The sequence below is a fragment of the Solanum dulcamara genome, chromosome 8 (assembly GCF_947179165.1).
Source record: "Solanum dulcamara chromosome 8, daSolDulc1.2, whole genome shotgun sequence".
In the NCBI taxonomy this organism is placed as follows: Eukaryota; Viridiplantae; Streptophyta; class Magnoliopsida; order Solanales; family Solanaceae; genus Solanum; species Solanum dulcamara.
The window spans coordinates 28512244-28533794 of NC_077244.1; the positions used below are offsets into that span (position 1 = coordinate 28512244).

At 35.8% G+C, this 21551-nt stretch overlaps 1 protein-coding gene and 1 pseudogene across 2 annotated transcripts; both read right to left on the reverse strand.

The window, feature by feature from the left end:
* Positions 1 to 7949: 7949 nt before the first annotated feature.
* Positions 7950 to 8763, reverse strand: LOC129901686 (protein PELPK1-like; annotated as a pseudogene). Its single transcript, XR_008769904.1, has one exon. The product of XR_008769904.1 is annotated as a protein PELPK1-like (transcript).
* Positions 8764 to 8862: 99 nt separating this feature from the next.
* On the reverse strand, positions 8863 to 15037 carry LOC129901688 (uncharacterized). The gene is made up of 5 exons (XM_055976945.1): positions 13846 to 15037; positions 13591 to 13679; positions 13340 to 13488; positions 9834 to 9909; positions 8863 to 9201 (listed from the first exon to the last, which is right to left on the reverse strand). The coding sequence occupies exons 1-5, from the start codon at positions 14076 to 14078 to the stop codon at positions 8927 to 8929; spliced, it is 822 nt and encodes a 273-aa protein (XP_055832920.1). The 5' UTR covers positions 14079 to 15037; the 3' UTR covers positions 8863 to 8926.
* Positions 15038 to 21551: the final 6514 nt, after the last annotated feature.

A 21551-nucleotide genomic window follows, 5' to 3' on the forward strand; every position in this document is an offset into this window, starting at 1 on the left:
GAGTCATTTTTGCAATAATTATGCCACGAAAGGCAAGCATTTGTTTTGATTCTTGCATATTAGACATCTAGAACTTGCTTTGTGTGTGTGAAAAACTATAGTGTTGAATTATGGGATGTGATCAAGGCATTTCTTTGTAAGCAAAATTCTTTTAACTAATTTGTTGTGTTAACCCTTACATTGGCCTTAGTTAAACCTCTTTGTTTATAGCCTATTTTTTTGACAAATTGCATTATGTATCTTGAGCATAATTGTAACATTCCTCAGAATTATTTTTTAAAAATAAATAAATAAATATACCTTAAGAATGCTTTGGAAATAGGCCGCTCATGTAACGTATTATCCTTAATCTTTTTGGAAAATCTGAGTTTAAAATATCGATCAGGGGGTCAAAATCTGCGGGAAAATGGTTTCGGTGGATTTTTAGGACCCGTAGAACGGAAAAAAGATTTTTGAATAAACCACAAAACAGTGTGGTCCGCAACAGGACCGCGTCGTGGACCTGGGAAGCCGCACAAGATAGAGTAGTCCGCAACAGGACTGCATCGCGGACCAGGGACAGTTTATCGGCCAAGTAGACCGCGACAGGTCTGCATTGCGGATCTGGGAAGGTTTTCTGGCCGAATTTAATTTCTTTTTAGGGGCATTTTAAACTTTTTCCAAATTATTAGTTAATGAACCTAGACGTTTTTAGGACCTAATTCAACTCTATAAATTCCCTAAGCCTCTAATTCCATTCATTCTTCTACAATTCATCTATCAAATATTTCTCTCTCTACAAAAAGGCTCTCAAGGGTTTCCATTGAAGACTTCAAGCAAATTCACTCAATTTCTCCATCAAAACTCTCAAGTTCTTCCAAATTAATTGGTGTTCTCACTCAAGGTATGTGAGTATTGATTCATGGATCCTTTCTTTCATAAAGCCCAATCAATTTCTCAAGTTTTCTATCAAATTAAAATATGATATTTTATGGGTTTTGTGATCTCTATTCTAATTGCATGAATTTTGATTTAAAGTATGATCATGAATCTATTTTGATATAAATTGATGGTTATTGAATTAAATTGAAGAGTTTTTTCATGAATTCTTCTATTTTGATTTCTAGGGTTCATGATGTAAATTATGAATATTTTGATTTATACTTCTAAAGGACATTATCTATATGAATTATGTATGGGCTGATATAAAGTTTATGATCATGCATATCTTCAAGTCAAATTCACGATTTTCAAGTAAATTGATCATGCATTCATGTCATACCCTAATTTCAAGTACAAGCTATGGTTATGAATTTTCAAAGTATGAATTATGACTATGTATTTCCATTATGACCATGAATTATAAGTATGTTTCAAATTATGGTTTTTCATGCAAGTCATGAAGTAAGGCGACCTAAGGCCTAACAATATGAATTATGCAAATATGATTGTAATGATGAAAGGGCAAATTCTCACATTACAAGTAGGTTATGAAAATGAGCTACTCTATGATTTCAAGCCTATGGTCATGACTATGATATATGAAATTATGATCTTATGTTATGTATATATTTCGTGGGATTTGACTTAGCACCGAATGTGGACTTGAGGTGGGGGATCGAAGCAAGGGGTCCTTATATAAAGTCTCTTGTCTCATAACTACGTGCCACCATAGGAACAAAGGGATTAGAGGCGAATACCCAAATCTCTAAGAGGTGAGTACCCGAGTCTAAGAACTAGAGGTGAGTACCCGATTCACATAACCGCTTAGCGGATCCACTTAGGCATGTAGGAGTCTACCTTGGCTAGTAGTCCCCCTTTCCTCCGATGTAGGGGCAACATTGGGATTTCATGTTATAGCTCGCATGGTCTTATTGTCGGTTATAGTTCCTATCCCACATATGTATGATTTCTTAAGTATGTTATGATTTTGAACTGATGCTTTTAAATGCTTTGGTCAATATGATTTTCTCATGACTTTATGTATTCCATCTTATCATGTGATTTACTTGACCCTTGCATTTCCATGATTTACGTTGCATGTCATGCCCTCATACTTAGTACATTCCAATGTACTAATGCATACTTTGTACTTACATTGTATCATAGTGTAGGGGTTGAGGTTGAAGATCCTAATCGTCCACGTAACTAGTAAGCATTCCTAAGACTGGGCGTTCGGTATTCGGTTCGGTATTTTTAAAGTTCGGGTTCGGTAATTCGGTAATCGGTAATTCGGTAATCGGTAATTCAAAGTATATACCAAATACCGAACTTTCAAACTTCGGTTCGGTAATTCGGTAATCGGTAAATCAAACTTCGGTTCGGTACGGTATTCAGTAATACCATATTTTTTTAATAGTTAATATACAATAAAAAATTATCCGCATTTAATATTTACATTAACCTAAAAAATACATATCTTAACCTACATTTTTATTACTACACCATAATTAAGTAATATATGCATTTTAACTTATCGAATACCGAAATCGAAATTGCTCGTAAGCCACATTCTACGGAGGAGAAATGATACATCGTAAACAAAGAGAAAATAATTTATGAATCGATACAGAATAAAAAAAATATTACCATGTAATAAAAATAACGAAAAAGAGTGAAAACAAAAATCTCTAATATATCATACATAATTTTTATACATATGTTTTTCTTTGAATTATCCAAAAACTCTACATCACTGCACTAAGTATTAATTAGTTCCTGCAAAGATATGAAAGAGTTGGAATCTTTCATTTTCAATGTAACTACCAAACAGTTTATGTATATAACTAACGTGGGGAATCATGAAAAGTGAAATTAGAATTCTTAATCAATTACATAAATTTGAAATTAGAATTTATAATTTTTACATGTACATGAATTTAAATTTTAGCAGTTATCCATAATGTACGTGTTTGAAAGTGTGCATATAGTATGCGGTAAACGTGGAAAAGTTGAAATGAAAATGGTAAGGAAAATGAAAATATGAGATAGTTTCCTCTTACTATACTCTTATTTTATTGGTAATTTTTTTTTCCAATTTTTTTGTAAAAAAAATAAAAAAAAAAAAAAATAAAAAAAAATAAAAAGTTCGGTATTCGGTATTTTCCGAATACCGAAACTGAAATACCGAATACCGAAACCGAAATATCAATTTCGGTACCGAATATCGAACCGAAATACTGAATTACCGAATACCAAATTACCAAAATAACCGGTTCGGTTTGGTAATTCGGTTTTCGATATTTTATGTCCAGCCCTAAGCATTCCTATACGAAGGTGTCGTGGTGAGTCCTCATTGATCGGGGATTAGTTTCAAGTTGGTTACTATTCTCTTTTCAAAAGACTTTTGCTTATGTTGTATATTGAGGGTGAGCTAGGGACATGTCTTAGCCTCTGTCCTTACTCATGTTTAGAGGCATCTCGTTGGACATATGTTTGAGTCTCTGTTGTCATAAGACATTTTTAAATTTCTATCCATGATTTAGACTTTCTTTTGATGTTTCCGCTTTTATACTTTACCTTATGTATGCTTATGATATGTACAAGAGGTTTGGTTGGAGCCCTTTGGGGTCGTGACAATAATTGATGTGGTGAGCTAGTATATTTGATTAGATATGTTTCAGGTCATAACACAACAAGAACCAATCCAAAATAGTAAAAGAAGTCAAAGAAAAGTGTCCTAAATGAAAAAAAGAAAATCTAAAGTTGTGTGCAAAGGTAGTCTGCGGCGCGGGATATGCACTCCACAATGACCGCCGTTCCAATACTTTCACAAAATTTTAGAGGAGGTGAAAATCAACATGCCTCCGCAATGGACCAAGCACTGCAAATCCCTTGCTTCACGTTGGATAAAACATCGCGGATCTCAAAGCCCTTGTTGAAGGGAGCGACACGGATTAGTGGTTTAACAGACATATTTTTGCAAGTCAAGGCCAAGTCTAACTATGAATAGTGGTTATTTTCTACCATTATAAGTAAAACTCATGAACGACTATTATAGGGTTATTGAGTTCTTTGTTGTTGATCACCTTTTGAGATCACTTTTCTACTTTTTAAGTTTTTAATTTTGCTCGAACAATAAACATTCTTGTAAGTACTGAGATTTAATTCAAGTTTTATACTATTTCTCTTCATCTTAATGATTATTAGTTAATACAATTTGTTTCATCCTTTACACAAAATTATAATTAGCTAAACACCACAAGTAGGATTGTAGGACCTAAATAAGGATAAGGATAATGAGTTTTTCATGCTAAATCTTCGCATGAAGGTGTTAGTCATTGTGCATTAATGGTTCTTTTGAAAAGATTGTTTTTTGATGGATGTAAACATTGAAACTTGCCTAAATTCTAAAGTTATTTGAAAAAAGAAGTTAAAAATAGGAAGAAAAAACAACCAATAAAAGGGTTTTGGGGCTAGTAACCCTCATCTAACAGCTTAAGCCGGTAATAGAAAAGTTAACATGAGACCTATGATGATCATTAATTACTCCAAGGGCCGAAATGAATTAGGGTGGAATTCTTCTAATTGAGTTGAAAGAATTTAAAGAAAATATAGATTCATTAATTTTGCACAGTGAACACATATTAATGAATTTAGTAGTGAATTATATGTTCGAATTTCAATGTTTGGGGAACCTTAACTCTAGTTCTTTTTTAACTATCGAATACAATGTAACCATAGTTATAGAGTAAAAATAGTTCTTAAATATTTTCAATAAACCCCCGTTCAAAATAGTGATCATAAAATTGAATTATTGCATAAATCACAATTTCTCGCCACGTGTCACACCGCGAGTCTACACCCTAGACGTTGCAGGCACTCGAAAATTATTTTTGGCAAATTCTTGATCTGACTAACTATTTGGCGGAACACTCAACTCAGAATGTAATTGTTTAATATGATTGGCATACAAAAGAATAAAGTATTGCCTCTCAAGTAATAGTCTCAAATACTCTGAAATATATATATAATTTAAATATAATTTCTGAATACTGAATGAACATCTAAATTTTTTCTGTGTCCATAAAGCCTCTAACTAACTTTGAATAGGTATCGGGACAGGTCGACAACTAACTTAAATGACTAATAAATAGATAAACTAAAAGAGTTCCTCCGAATGCAAGGAGGTCTCACCAAAAGCCGAATGGATGAGATCTTCAATGATGTTCCTGTTGAGGATCTCTAACACGTGTATCTCCATCATAAAATGATGCAGTATCGAAAGACATCATTACATAAAAAGTACGGTATGTAAATCACTGAAAGGAAACATGCTCACTAAATACTAAACTGGAATGAACATTGAAGTAACTCAACTCAAATAAACCATGCAAATATGAAAATAAGTGAACGCTTTACAAAATATATGTAGGTGAATGCATCTCAATATAAAAATAATATTTACTCTTTGGGGAGTTTCTCTAACCAACAACCATTACTATGAGCATCGTGATGATACAATGAATTGCTCTCGTTGCCAGAGCCGTCCAATATCTAGCCGGAGTAAGGGACACAAACTCAACTCAAGAAATAGGAACTGAAGTGAGGAATCGTTTGAACCAACGACATGATTCTATCCTACGCTGACTACATAGTTTATGGGGTTTGAGTTGTCTAAACTCTTACCGAAATCGATGCTCAATACTACTCCAAAAGTATGTAATAATGCTCATATACTTAGGTGAGTGAAAATACTCAAAATAATATCTCATCTAGCCTCATTAGACTCTACGCAATTTAATTCAGCTCTTCTCAAACTCACTGCATTCTCTTTAAAATAGTTATACTACTCAATTTCAGTAAACGCATTAAAATATAGCTTTTGTTTCTCAACTCAATTTCAAGATAATTAAATGCATAATTACTAAATTATTTAGACTTGATAAGAATCGTACATAAACTCAGTAGTGTAAAGTTTCATACTCAAGTGATATAATGTGCTCAAAACTCCCTTCTCAATTAAGACATAAAATACATCTCTCTTTAACTCAAAACAATGCATGGTAAAAACAATTATAGATACTCAATTATGGTTCATGTGAATGTAAGCATGAACAATAATTTCAAGAATTTGAATTTATAAGAATAATCAAAATAGAATCATTATACAATGAAAGACATCATAACTCGCTCGAAACCTCAATATAATGGAACTAATGAATTATAGTTCAAATAAGCAAATGATTTATATAATATAAATCGTAATTGATGGTAAAGTCCTCAATTTTAAGACGTCTTTACTATGCACAAATAAGGAATAATTATTTGTGTAAATACATAAAATCTCTCATAAACTTGGCAATCAAACTTACTTTAACACTTTAATTTTACGGACGTTTTTTTTACCCCTTTATTCAAGTAAAATTAACACCTCCTTAGCAATTGACGTGGCAATCAATTTCTGAAGAGCGCGTGAGGAGAGAAAAAAGCACAAGCACTGATTCAAACTATACATGTGTCGCCTTTTAATTGGATGATATATAGTTTTCTTACTATTTCTTTTTCATTTTAAATTTTATAGCTTTCTTTGTAAGTTTCTTTTCTTTTCTCTTTTTCTCTTTTTCTCTTTTCTTTCTTTGCTCTTCTAATTCCAGGCACAAATACCATCTCGATAAATTACTCCCTCCCCCCCCCCCCCAAGTCCCTAACTGCTCCCAAACGATTTTCTTCTCCTCTTTTTTCTCTTTTAAATTATTTTCGTTTTTTTTTCTTTGTCTTTTAACAGAAAATTTAACGTTGAGTTCACCGATGTTATTTCCGACGATTCATTTTCGGCATAAAAGATTGTCAGACCACCAGCTCAAAAAACTATCGAAGAAAACGACGATTTTCACTGAAAAATCAAACATGTTATTGTCCAAAAATTAACGATGGACAGAAGGAAATAAAATCACACAGCAGAATAATATATATGCAAGTGAAAGACAATAAATGTTATATAGAAGAAATTTATTAAGCTAGAAAAAAGAGATACGATATTTTATTTAATAACTCAAAATTTTTGTATCTAATGTATTGAAAATATATAATAAAACACCTCTATTTATAATATTAACAGGCCAAATTAAATAATGATTAGAAAACGTATTTTTATATGAACTAGAACAAATAAATTTTAACTAGACATAAATTAAATAAATATCAAATAACTAATCTTAAACAATTTAGGATTCCTATTCTTGATTTATTTTCCTATTCTTGATTTATTTCCAACATATAAGCTTCGTCGAAACTCATCGGGAAAAAATGCCCACCAAAAAATTAACAATTTTTCTGCAAAAAAAAAAAGAAACTTCCAATCTTCGAGGAACGTAGGTGTATATCTGTTGTTTAGGAGACATGACTGAGTTTGTTTAACAGAAAAGAGATTGAAAATTTGGAGATGGTGAAATTTGATTTCTCCGGCAGATTCCAGGGAAAAGTGGGTTTTAGTGTTGGAAAAATATTGATTAATTAAAGTATTTTAATATTTAATGAGGAATTAATTCTTGTGAAATATGATTAATAAAAATATTTGAATTAAAAAATAAAAAATATTCTAACTTTGACGTGACACTGACATAGCAATCTGTGAACTACACCGTCAATAACAAGATTGGGCTGGTCACAAGAGGGTTGAACAAACATCACTTCAAAATTGTTAAGGGGCATAATTAAATATCCGTAAAGTTAAAGTGCTAAAATAAATTTGACTGTCAAGTTTAGAGAAATTTTTATGTATTTACTCTAATTTTTTAAATTATTTTTTAATTAATTTCAAATTTCTATATATTAAGAAAATAATTAAATGACGACTGACTTCAATAATAAGAGTTTCTATTAAATTCTTTGCGTCTCATGAAAATCCTCAATAACAACATACCCATTGTAATCCCACACGTGAGTTGTGAAAAGATAGAGTCATGCACAGACTTTACCTATCTTCAAAGGTAGAGAGTGTATTAACCCTCAACTCAAGAAAAAATATATCAAAGCTAATTGAAAATGAAATTCCTCGGTGGTTGGTAAAATACATTCTGCTATTTTTTAACCTTGCAGTCGTGCTAGTAGAGGATAGAAGTAGTATGGAGTTGAGCAATCATTAACAGAAGGAATTTAGGAATGTTAACTGACACAAGCAATTGACTTACTGACAAAAGGGTTACATACAAAAGTTTAGCAACATTAAAAAGACGAGGTTAACAAATACGACAATAATGATACAAATGAGTCATTCTGGATAGCATGTAGTACTCTCCTTCATTGAAGGAACTTTAGTACTTAAGGGCTTGGCAGAGGTGGCAACGGTACTGGCAACTCTGGCAGAGGCAGCTGAGGCTTGGGAAGTTCTGGCAAAGGTACTGGCAACTCCATTTTGGACAAAGTTGGCAGCTGAGGTTTTGGAAGTTCTGGTAGTGGAAGATTGGGCATAGGCAATGGGGGCAATCCAGGCTGTGGCAGTGTTGGTAGCTCGGGTTTTGGGAGACCAATGGGGAGATCAGGCTTCGGCAGATCTGACAAAGTTACGTCCAAAAGATGGCGAGCCATGGCTTGAACTCCATGGCTGCTGATTGATGATACGACAACGAGAAAGACAAGGAAAAGGGAGTGATGAGCCATAGTTATAGAAGATGATTTAAACAGTTTCTTGAGCTTTGGTGGATGAAGACTGAGGCTTGGGGAAAGTTTATATAGAAAGCAGAATGTGGATTTGTTTGGGGGGGGAAAAATTTGGGCTAGTTTATCAGTAAAATTATCAAGAATATTTTTATGGTCTCTGTTTTTCATCTAAGTACAGCTGTATAATTTTGGGGAGGAAGGGAGATAAAAGACAGCTCACAATTTAACATCTATGGGAGCCAATAGGAGCACATTCATTAAGCCGACAGAGACAAAGCAACCAAAAAGAAAGATAAGGAAAAGAGAAGCTGGAAGATAAGTTGCAGAAAACGAAAGGCAGGGAGCTTCATTGTACACGTTCAGGAATTTCTGAACACAACCATGTTATCCATGGGAACAGTTTATTGGTTAATGAATCATCCTTTCCCCTCTCTTCATGCTTCATGCATCTTCTCATCCACAATGTGATGAGTGAAAAATTTACAAAACCTATAGTTTTATTGTTGATTCTAATAATATTGTTCCCCATAAAATTCCAATTTGAACATTCCAGGAAAGAAAAAGTGGACCTCCCTTTCCCCAGTATTATATCTGCATCTATATGAGAGCAAACAATGTAGACTGAAAAGGGTATAATGATGAATTGGCTCTGTAATCAAAACACACGATAGCTAATGGATGTAAGCACTGAATGATGAATCAGAGCAACTCTCTTTTCAGAATATTTACATGCCAATCATATCAATTATTTAATGGTATCTTCGTACTGTTAAAAAACAAGTGTTGATTCCTCCTACTTTCTTGGGAAAGCATCCAGCAGCACTTATCTACTCATCATTACAGAGGCCTGAGAACTATTTTAGCAGCTATACAAAGCCTCATCAACTAAAAGATGACATACAAGTTCAATAAGTTTAGACCTGAGGAAACCAGACTTTCCCCACAGGGACCAAAATTATCTGCAGTGACAGGATACAGATGATTTATGCCCTAATGCCAAACGATCATTGTTTTCCATCAGTAGGAACTTATATTTAATAGGATCCAAGGTCATTCAATCAATACAGCACCATGAGAAAGACTACCAATTCAAACTATGATAACTAAAGTTTGCAAGTATGGCTGCACCTGACTCCACCAGCGATTAGCTTTTTGTTTCTCAAATGAGCATATGAATGTTGTCTAAACTCTGAATAAAGTTTTACAATAATTTTCCAGCCATAGTGCAGCAGATTTCAGTATACGAAGCTCACTAGTGAGAAAGTATTGAGCCATTTTCCTTCGCAAATCAAGTTTTCTAACCATGCAGAGAGTAGGCAGCTCCAATGACTGAATAAGCAAAAGTGAAAAGTTCAGGAGTGTGCCAAGTGAACAGATGATTATTTCTACCATCAATCACACAGTGAAGTCTGGCAGGAAATAACTGTTTCCTATGATGTGATGTATCCAAAGAACAATATGCATTTCCACGACTATGTGAGGCATCCATTATTCAGCCAGACGTTGGACAAACTTAGAAAATGATAAAGTTAATAAGTAATGTCTTTCCCATATACGGGACACATATTATTGATAATAACGAACGGAGTAATATGCGGGATCACAGTAATAAGCACACTTCTTACTAGGGGTAGGCAGAACATAAATACCGAAGAACTGAAAAACCCGACCAAACCAAACTAATTCGGTTCTTCGATTTTGGTTCTTCGGTTCTATTTTTTTAAAACTTCGCTATTCGATTCTCGGTTATAGGGTCCGGTTCACCGAAATTTTATTGCTTCGACCGAAATTTCATTAATTCTGCCTGGCTGAATGCTGCTACTAACAACAACAACATACCCATTATAATCCCACAAGTTGGGCCTGGAGAGGGTGGGGTGTATGCAGCCTTACCCCTGCCTTGTGAAATTAGAGAGGTTGTTTCCGATAGACCCTCGGCTCAAGTGAAGCATATAAAAATCAAGTATGTAAAACAAACATAGTCGAACAGGTCATGGTAGAAAAGACTATTAGCAACGACAAATCAATATGATATTGAAGCAAAGGAAACAACCAGTGATACTAATATCAAAGAATAAGATAGTAGGAGAGTAATAATAACAATATTGAAAAGGGAAACTAGACAACGGTCGACCTACTACCCTTATACCCTAAACCTCGACCTCCATATCTTTCTATCTAGAGTCATATCCTAGATGAGCCACAGGTGAGTCATGTCTTGTCTACTAATATTGCTACTGCTAATATTGGGCAGTGAGGTTATTATCAGTGGCCTGTGTATCATTGGCTGCAAAAATGGATGAAAACAGAGGCAATGTGCCAGCATTATCAGAATTATCCTGTGAAAAATTATAACTGAAATATGAGTGACATAAGGAGAATTTAGTTTTTGGTTCTTGATGTACTCAGTTGGAATATGAGTTGTGCTACTCCTTTTGCTTTCACAAAATTTTATGTATCAAGATTCTGTAGAGAAGTTTCAAAAAAACACTACTAAATGATAACTGTTGAAATCATCATGATTGTTCTTAAAGGTAATTAAGAGTATTAATTCAACTTTTTCCTTGTTTAATTGTTAAACTTATTTAAGCAGATGTGAGGTTAATGAATCACAATTCACGGACCATCTGTAATAGCAGCTGCTGCAACATTATTAGCAATAACAATTTTCTTACTTGCTGCTTTTATAACTTTGTCTTTGTGGCCCATATTTTTAAAGAAAAAACACAAAATAACCCATTTGGATTTTTTTTTTAAAAAGAGAAAATTAGGCAAAGTGACCATTCGACCATAGTTCTTAACCAAAATAGCCCAATTATTGGTTTATTACTAGATATAAGCATATAGCCTTATTTTCATCCTTTGTCTTCTCCTCCGTCTCTCTCTACAGAACGATCTCACCTCTTCCTTCGGCTCTTATACAAAAAACAAATTCCAGTTCCAATGTCCCATTTCATTTCTTCTTTTTTCTTCAACGAAATCCATCGGAGAATCCTTCCAGAAACTCAACTATTTAATCGGCGATGTCATAGTTGCGATTGGTGGTGAACAAAATTGTGGAAGTTGGCGGCGCCAGCAACAGAAACCTCTTGCGCAACCTTCATTACTACGCCAATTCCGTCGTCCAACAAGCCTCTAATGCCGTTTTGCTGGTGCCAAGTTATTCCTTGATCGCTCTGTATGAAAAGTTCTTCTCTCCTTTCTCTCCATATTTGGAGGTCTACTTTGGGAGATAGATTGATGGCGATTGAAAATGTTTGGAACCGATTAGAGCAGTTGAATGGTTGATGAAGAAGACATGTCTTGAACCGATTCGAGCAGCTGAATAATTGATGAAGAAGACAACATGGTGGACATTTGATTTTGTGTTTAATAGTGTGGATACGTTGTTTATACATCATATACACGGATATACACTATTATACAATATAGATATATTGTATATACATTTTAATGTTATATAACAATGTATAAATATTGTATAACAGTGTATATACATCTCTTATACATAGTAAAACATCATATATACACGATTATACACTAGTCATATAATATAGATACATTACATATACATGTGGCCATTAGGTGAAATTTTTTTTGTTGTGCTGTACATTTGTATAAGGATCCTTTAAAAAAAATAGCCATTTGACAAGAAAACTAGCCCATTAACAAGGCCCATACCTAAGAACCAAATTTGGAAAAAAGTGACCCGAACGTATGCACTATTGAATAACTGAAAAACCGAATTCCCACCCTACTTCTTAGTACACTTGAAGGCTGCAATTTTACTGACAAAAAGTGGAAGTAGCAGGAGATACCTTAAAAGATAAAAGAGTCATCTTTCCTTCCCTAAAAGCTAGAGTCAAGAAGCCATTATGGCATTTTCCTCACTACTGCATATTAGTTGCAGCACATGCCAATCCCATAAAAGGGGGGTTGAGCCTTATTGTTAGCCCTTCCTGCATGGGCGACAGGAGAGCCATCTAAGGGTTGCTGGCCACCTTTAGCGGCCAAGTCGAAATGCACCTTGCATATGGAACCAAGGGCGGATCTATTAGGCCCCTGCGGGTGCCACGCCACCCACAAGCTTCGAAAGACGTGCCACCCAAAGAACAAAAGTACTCTAGGGTGTCAGTGGTAAAGGGGCGGAAATTTAAGCCTTAAGTCGCGGGATTGAATCCTCCTGGCACTTTTTTTTTATTATTTTTTTTAAACTGCAGCAGCCAGCCCAGACACGTTTTCCTGAACTACAGGTACGTTTTTTTTTTAATTTTTTTTTTTAATTGTTTAATCAATAATTATTTTTTACTAATTAATTTAACTCTTTGACTTTTTTTTTTTGACTAAACATAACGAAGAGTTTTTATCCTCTCTCTTCAAACCCTAAATCCTTCAAACTTTTTAAAATCCCCATTGCCCACTAATCGATAAGTCTACTTAGCACCCATAGGTTCTAAATCCTGGATCCGCCTCGGTATGGAACTCAATTAGTCCTTGACATCATTTTATGATGGTTTAGCTTTTAATAATATAATACAAGTTTTTCGCATTTCATAATTTTCATCAGCAGTGCCTACAAAGTGACCTGCAACTCTGGTGTTTGAAATATCCACTTCTCTATAGGTATAGCCTTTCAGAAAAAGTACTATCCTGAGTACTTGCACCAAAGGAGTGGTCATTTTAACAAATTCTTATTTGTGGTTCCGTGATGAATCTATATGAATCTTTCTAAAACATACGAATAAACTATTATTCTTACCTTCATAGATGCATTATACTCATCTATTAGCTCATTGATTTTTGAGAGCAAAAACTGATGTGCTTGAACCTCTCTGCTCTTGTCCTTTAGTGGACGCCGAGCCACCCGACCATCATTTTCTGCAGCTTCCATGGCCAAATAATTTATCTCTAGATGTTACAATTTAAACAAGGTTAGTATAATGTGAAACGGAAATATTGATTGTTTAGATAGTTGATAAATGCACGGAAAAAAAAAAGTGACCCTAGGACCTTGTGGAGAATTGGAGCACAGAACACGAGCAAATGCACAAATTGACTGAGGAATTCCCCTACCTTGAACGTCAGCAGACCTAACTTCCCTGAAGAGGGAGAGGGGGTGAGAGTGGTAAAGAAAAAGAACTTAACAACATTATCAAATCTTATCAGCATCCATCAGATAGAAAACCAACTATATCTATAATACTGTTTGATGATAAGTACAATATCTATATTATCAAAAACCAAACTTGGTAAGGAGATACAAACTTGAGCGCAAACGAATTCTCAGAGGAACTGAATCCATTGACATCTTTAAGAATTGGTATCTGATGTTTGCTCAAAAGCTCCAACTTCAACTGACGTAGTTTGTCTTCATGAGGTATAGTCAGCTCAACTTCAACCTGAGAGAAACTGATATATTTTATGTGAAAAGTAACTAAATATGACCATAATTTAGGAGGATAATTTGGGAGTGTTGAGATTATTGCCCGACTTTGCATTGATTCATCTGTTGTGACTATGGCTAGCACATGAGTATTAGGCGCTAGGACATGCAATCTAGCCTAGCATCTGTAGCTTACCTAATTTGTAATCAATGAAGTTTGTATCAAACCTAAGTTCGATAGAATTATCAAGCTGCCCAATCATATTATACCCATTCTCCCTAATTATACAGTATCAAATGTAGAGAAATAAATCTCTGTTTTTCACAATCCAAAGCTATAACACCTCGTACTTCCATACTACATAATGAACCTATGGAATGTGATGAGTTTGGAGGATTGGTGTGACGTTAACGAGGATATGAGGGAATGCTTGACACAATATTAGTATTTGAATTCCAATGCATCTAACCGCTCGTCATTCTGAGTCCAATAGAAGAAATTATGCACGTTTTACCCAAAGAAACAAATTATCTTTCTAAGCCTTGCCATACCACAATTGGCAAAATGCGGCCCCAAATGCAGTAAAGTTCACCGCGAACTGCGCCACAGGGAAAGAAATAGAGGACCACGAGTATTATACTAAGTGTAGGACATACCAACAACTGGGACGTGATGCCCAGCGCGATAGGGTTCACCAGGACGGTCACCTTGCCGCAGTGAATATTATTGAGAGTAAGAGGAGTGAAATCGACCAGGTGTAGAAATGCAGCGAGCACTGCAATGCAGCACCCATTGCAGTAAAATCCACTGCAGTAAAAGTTCAAGCCAAGTCCAAGTCTATAAATACGGCCTACTCTGATTTTACCGAACCTTTCACCATTCCTTCATTTTTGAGAACCCCAAAACGATTCTCCTCTCTTGTCAACACCTCTCCACACTACAGTAAGTCGTCTTCCTACGCTGATCCATTCAATTCCAAGAAATGATATCACCGTAATCGAATCTATAACATAATTCTAACCATGATCGGAGGATCTTCAAGGAATTATTGCTCAACAAGGTCAAGCCTAGGGTTTTGAACATTCTTATTCAAATAATGGATTTTTATCCGTGATTAGGAATGACTAAGGGCATGTAAGGTAACCCCCTCGCGTGGGAACGTTATTGATCTTTCCTGCGTCAACATGTTTTATTGAAAAACCCAAAAGTTTCTCCTCCATGAGATAACTAGGGGGTAGGTATGATTTTTGATATTCTTTGTTCATGAAGACTCACTACGATCACCATGAACTCCTATAAATTTTCTCATCATTCATCCCATGCATGTTCTACTAAATTACGATTATGCCTTTTTTGTCAAAATATGAACATTAGGCTTTTATAACTTGATTTTCCCATGATGTTTATTCAATAAATTATGACATATAGTCACATATGATTTTTGCAACCATGATTATGAGGTCTTAAAACAAAGCATGACTTATGATTATGAGCCTTCGGTCTGAACCATGAACATGAAATGAAGGGAGTAAAATGGTTAACCGAGAAGGCATAAGTCTATACGACAAGTGTCCAAAACTACGTTTGCCGACGTAGGATTTGGATCGCACTATTGACTCGGGTGTATCCTCTATGTTACCCAACGAGGCCTATTATGGATCTTTTTCTAGCAAAACTATGTCATGTACATTTCACGCCGGCAAGGTACTAAATGGCCTAGTTGATTGGCCCGAGATCAGACTCCATGTGCTTCCATGGTGGATTATGTCGGTAATACTAATAAACTCCCATAATGAACTAATGATTGATGAATTACGAACGTTAAGGTCAACGTAATAATTTTCGGATCCCTTGATTGTTCCATGTTATGATTATGTCTCCATTGGTTGTCCTATTTCTCTTTCAGTTATGTTTCATTCTGCCCTTATATTTAATACAATTTCATATGTACTTACGTCCCTTAACTTTAGAGCACTGCATTTCACAATACAGGTTCAGGTACTCAGACAGGCGATCAAATTCCACATTAGGATCTGCTTGCTCAGTTTTTGGTGAAACCCACTATCCTTATAGGGCATAGTTATCCAATTTAGCTTTGATTAGCTATGGTCAAGTTAGGGGGCCGTGTCCCGGTAAAACATTATGCAGTTATGATAGAGGCTTCATAGATAGACGAATGTTTTGCATTTCAGCTTTGACCTTGGAGTTAATACATGAACCTTGAGTTATTGATTTACGAAAAGTATTTACTTTAAAGACTTATGATTATGATTTAGGTGAAAGAATGTCCCTACAAGACTTACATTTTTAAGTTCTTTTATTTCTAAGAATGCCCTATGTATCACACCATGTTAATGGTTTGCTCGGGCAAGTTAAGTCATCAAGTGTCAGTATCACCCAAGGTCTAGGCTCAGGGTGTGATAAACTTGGTATTAGAGCACTAGGTTTAAATGTCCTAGAATGTCTATGAAGTCATGTCTAGTATAGTCTTTCCTATGGTTGTGAAGCGCGCCACACTTATAATAGAGAGGCTATAAGATATTAGAAAATACTACTCTTTTTCCATACTCATCATGTTATAGAGTTGAACTCTAAGAACTGAATCTAATTCATGTGTTATGTAATTAAAAAATATATATTAAGAGAAAAGCAACCGCGAGCCAGAGGGATAATGCTACTACTAAGTGAATGCCAGTGAGTTGCCTCCAACTCGAGGGATGAAGACTGGATCCCATGCCGCTCATCTAGCTAGCCTACCAAAGCTTCATCTCCACCCCTGACACAGGGTCCAATAGGAAACCATGTATCATTAACGTCACAGCCGCCAAACTTTTTGGATGCAGAATTTAAGGTAGTTATTCAGATGCCCACCCAACTTGTTGCTGCTCAATCACAACGTCAGGGAGCAGCTCATGTCAATGCTAGCTCTTATATCCCACGAATGGACAACTACTTCTAGAATCCAGGAGTTCCTTCGAATGAACTCGCTAGTCTACAAAGGGTCTAAAGTTGAAGAGAACCCCCAAAACTTCATTGACGAAGTGTAGAAGATTGTCATAGCTATGCATATTAGTGAAACTAGAAGTGGCAAGGGTGAGTTGGGTCAAATTTGGGCAGGTCATAATGGGTCAAGACAACAAACGGATCAAGACCCAACCCAACCCACATTTGCTTGGGTCAAAATTGGTCAAGTCATGGGTCATAGAACGGGTCAAGACCCAATCCAACCCAACCCCAATTTTTATTGAGTTTAATTATTTTATTTGTTCTTTTAAAATATTTTAGTACCTAATAAAATTATTTTTTTCTTTATTATGACTATATATAACATATCAAATTCAAAGAATGTTTTTTAAAAATATTTTGACAAAATTTCTCATGGGTTAATTTGGGTTACATATCAATTCATTTTTTAAAGGGTTAAAATGGGTTGTACTAATAAATGAGCGGGTTGATAACCCAAACTTAAACAAGTTAGACAGGGTGGGGTGGCGAGTTGGGTTTGATTTTGCCACCTCTAAGTGAAATCGGGGGAGTTGAACTTCTTCTTACTAGCAGAAGGATGTTGTTGGTACTTGGCATGAACATTGGGAATTGTCCGAAGGGGATGATGCAACTCCCACAGTATGGCGTGATTTCATGGATGCATTCATCGATCACTTTCTACTTTTAGAGCAGAGAAGCTAAAGCTGATGAATTCATGGCACTCAAGCAAGGCACCATGAGTGTGAACGAGTACAACAACATGCCTAGTGAAATTTCACAAGTGGGGTCTGGAAAGAATATTGTGTACGTAGATCTTTTCCCTACCTTAGGAAATAAAGAGATCATTTTTAATAGCCCTCGACTCAAGTTAAAGAAATTTGAAAAAAGAAAACAAAGAGAAAGAAGAATCCAAACACAATGCTAGAGAAAGCATATTGTCCACCAGATGCAGGAAGGGACAATCCTCCATCTCTCCTTCCTGACTGATTTCCATCTCTATTCCAACATACTAGAACTTCTGCAGTATTCCTAGGCATGGTCCATCTAATACCCCTCAGGTTAATGAAATATTTCCATAGTTTCTCAGCCACACTACAATGCAAAAAAAGATGGTTTATTGTCTCTGTCTCAGATTCACAAAAAAAAAAACATATAGAGCATAGTTGTCTTTGTCTTCCCCTTTTCATTAAGTTGTCCTGAACCAAAACAACTTGTCTTGCAACAATCCATGTGAAACAGACCACCTTATGTGGTATCTACCCTTTCCAGATCATCTTCCAAGGCCACAACTCCTTGGTTTTGGTTGAAATGTCTAGTAGTTTGTAGGCTGATTTCACCTTGAACTTGCCATCTTTATCCAGCTTCCATATCAATTTGTCTTCCTCACAGTTGAGGTTCTTGGCTTGTTCTAAGGTGTTGTAGAATTGAGTCATTCTCTCCACTTCCCAATCGTTGAGGAACCTTCTGAAGGTAGGTTTCAACCTTGTTCATTTTTGACTTCTAAAATTGTAGCCATTTTCTGCTAATTGAGATTATGTCTAGGAACTGTTGTCTCAGAGGTATTTGTCCCACCTATATATCATTCCAGAACAAGGTATTTTTCCCATTTCCCACATTGATAACAGAATTACTCCGCATGCTTGGCCACTGATTTCTAATAGTTCTCCGTAAACCCACACCATAAGGAATATTAGCCTCCTTAGTAGTCCATGATCCTTCCTTTCCATATCTTGCAATGATGATTTCCTTCCACAAGCCATGATCATTTGTAGCTAGTCTCCAAAGCCATTTTAACATAGGGTCTTATTGTGGGCTTTCAAATTCTTAATTCCCAAACCTCCCTCTTTTTTTATTGGTTATAACAGCATCCCACTTAACCAAATGAAATTTCTTTTCCCCTTCTCCATCACCTTACCAGAGAAAATTTCTTCTCATAGCATCCAACTTTTCAATGATCTTCCCAGGCATAGAAAAAAGGGGCATCATACAGGTTGGCATGGCCTCAAGAACACTAATGATTAGTGTGATTCTACCACCAAAGGATAAGTATTGACTTCTCCAATTAACCAACTTTTTTTCATATTTTTCCGCCACAGAGTTCCAGATACTCAAGGATTTACTCTTTGCTCCCAAAGGCATGCTAAGATAGGTGGTGGGAAGCTCTCCTATCTTGCCAGGGAATTGACCTCTAGTACTTTATTCACAGGTAGACAAATCTCTTTCCCAATTTATATGAAGTCCTGATATTGCTTCAAACAAAATGAAAATAACCCTTAGGTGTTTCAATTGTTCACTCTCTCAATCACAGAACACTGTGTCATCAGCAAATTGAAATGAGAGATAGACACTCCCAGTGAATCCCCCTCACTCACCTTGAAGCCCCTACTTTTATTGTTAACTTGAGTAGTCTTCAACATATCACTTAGACCTCTCATACCTAGGATGAATAGAAAAAAAAGAAAGAAAGGGGGTTTCCTTGTCTCAATCCTCTCTTAGAGGAAAAGAAGCCAGATGGTGAACCATTGATCAAAACAGAGAACTTCATTATGGTCATACAAAACCTCATCCATTTTATCCAGGTGGTACCAAACCCCATCCGGCTAAGTGTGCTCCACAAATATTCCCAATTCAAGTGATCATAAGCTTTCTCTATGTCTAGCTTGCAAAGAATTCCTGGGTCTTTGGATCTGCTTCTCATATCTACACATTCATTGGCCACCAGAATGGCATCCATAATTTGCCTACCCTTTATGAAGGCCATTTGTTGGCAATCTACTAACTTTGGCATAACTCTCTCGAGTCTTTCTGTTAGGATCTTTGATATGATTTTGTAGAAGCTCTCAATCAGGCTAATTGGCCTGAAATCTTTCAATTCAGATGCTCCCACTTTATTAGGAATCAGGGCTATGAACGTGGCATTAAAACTTTTTTTCAAAATAGCCCTGATTATGGAAATTATGGATGGAAGCTACCACTTCCTCCTTAATCACTTCCCAACACTGTATATAACACTGTATGTAGAAGGCCATTGAGAAACCATCATGGCCTGGGGCCTTATCCCCTGCACATGAGAACACACTATCATTGATTTCCCATTTTTCAAATTGGCCTTGCAATGGTAAGTTATCCTCTTCACTAATCATAAGTTGGAATCTAGAGTTAACTGAGGTCTCCGTACTTTTATTTCAGTGTATAGTTTCTGGTAGAATCTAATTATTTCATCTTTGATCCCATCTGGTTCAGTAACATTGGCTCCATTTATGATCAATTTTTCAATGTTGTTGTACCTCTTATGACAGTTAGCAATCCTATGAAAATATTTTGAATTCCTGTCCCCTTCCTTGAGCCAAAGGGCCCTAGATCTTTGTCTCCAAGCCACTTCCTCCCTCATGGCAATTTCCTCCAACTCCACTATCAGTGCTGCTCTCAAGTAGGACTCATCATCAGATAGCTCTAGTCTTGAATCAAATCTAGATCAACTAGCTGGTTGAGAGTGCACTGTTTCTGCATACCAAGATTGCCATGAAGTGTTTTGCTCCATTCTTTCAGCTTGACTTTCAATAATTTCAACTTGCAAGCTAATATTCAATCTGGTCTTCCCACATAAGTTACATAACTCCACCATTCTTTAATTCTTTCATTAAAGTCTTGAGTCTGTAACCACCAGTTCTCAAACATGAAAGAAGAGGTTGGTTTCTCCCAGTTGCCACATTCCAACAACAAAAGGATTATTGTTAGATGTTAGTCTAGGTAAGATTGATTGCTTAATCTTCTTAAAGGAAACTTCCCATTCCTCAGATATCAAGATTCTGTCTAATCTTGCTGCAATATCATGTTTGTCCCCTTTCCTCCATGTGAATCTACCACCTGCCAATGGTAAATCTTGTAGTTCCATATCCTCTATAAAATCAGAGAAATCTTCCATCACCTTATTAACTCTGTTGCAGTTCTTTTATGATGGATACCTTACTACATTGAAATCCCCAACCACCACCCAAGGTCCACTAAACAAACTCCTTACTGCCCCCAATTCACCCACATTTCTTCTCTTTTGTCTCTACTATTAGGAGCATAGACACTAGATAGATGCCATTCAAAAACCTGTGTTTTCCCTGTTAACTTACATGTGATGCAGTAAGCCCCTACTTCACAAGCATCTCCCTCCCAAATGTTGTTATCCCATAGAATAATGATACCCCCTCTTGTTCCACTAGCCTCTAACTGTGTGTATTTAACCCTCCTATTCTCCCATATCTCTTTTATAACTCCTCTTATATCTCAATTAATTTTTTATACTTGTAAACAATACACTTCTGCTCTCCAGTTGTTCATCATGTTTTTGATCAGTAGCCACTTCCTTGGATCATTGATGCCCCTTACATTCCATGAAACTATGTTATCTTTCATTTAAAATATCTAAGAAGGAACCCCCCCCCGCCAAACTCCTTGTACCATAGCTCACAAAGTTACTAGTTGGTTCCAGTTTCTCGAGTTCTCTTGGAATCTTCTTTATTAGAGTCAAAGGAACTATAGCTCCAATCACCTTCTCAATTGCTTGTCTCTTGCCATCAATTGTGATGAAGAGGTTCAGAGCTACTTTTT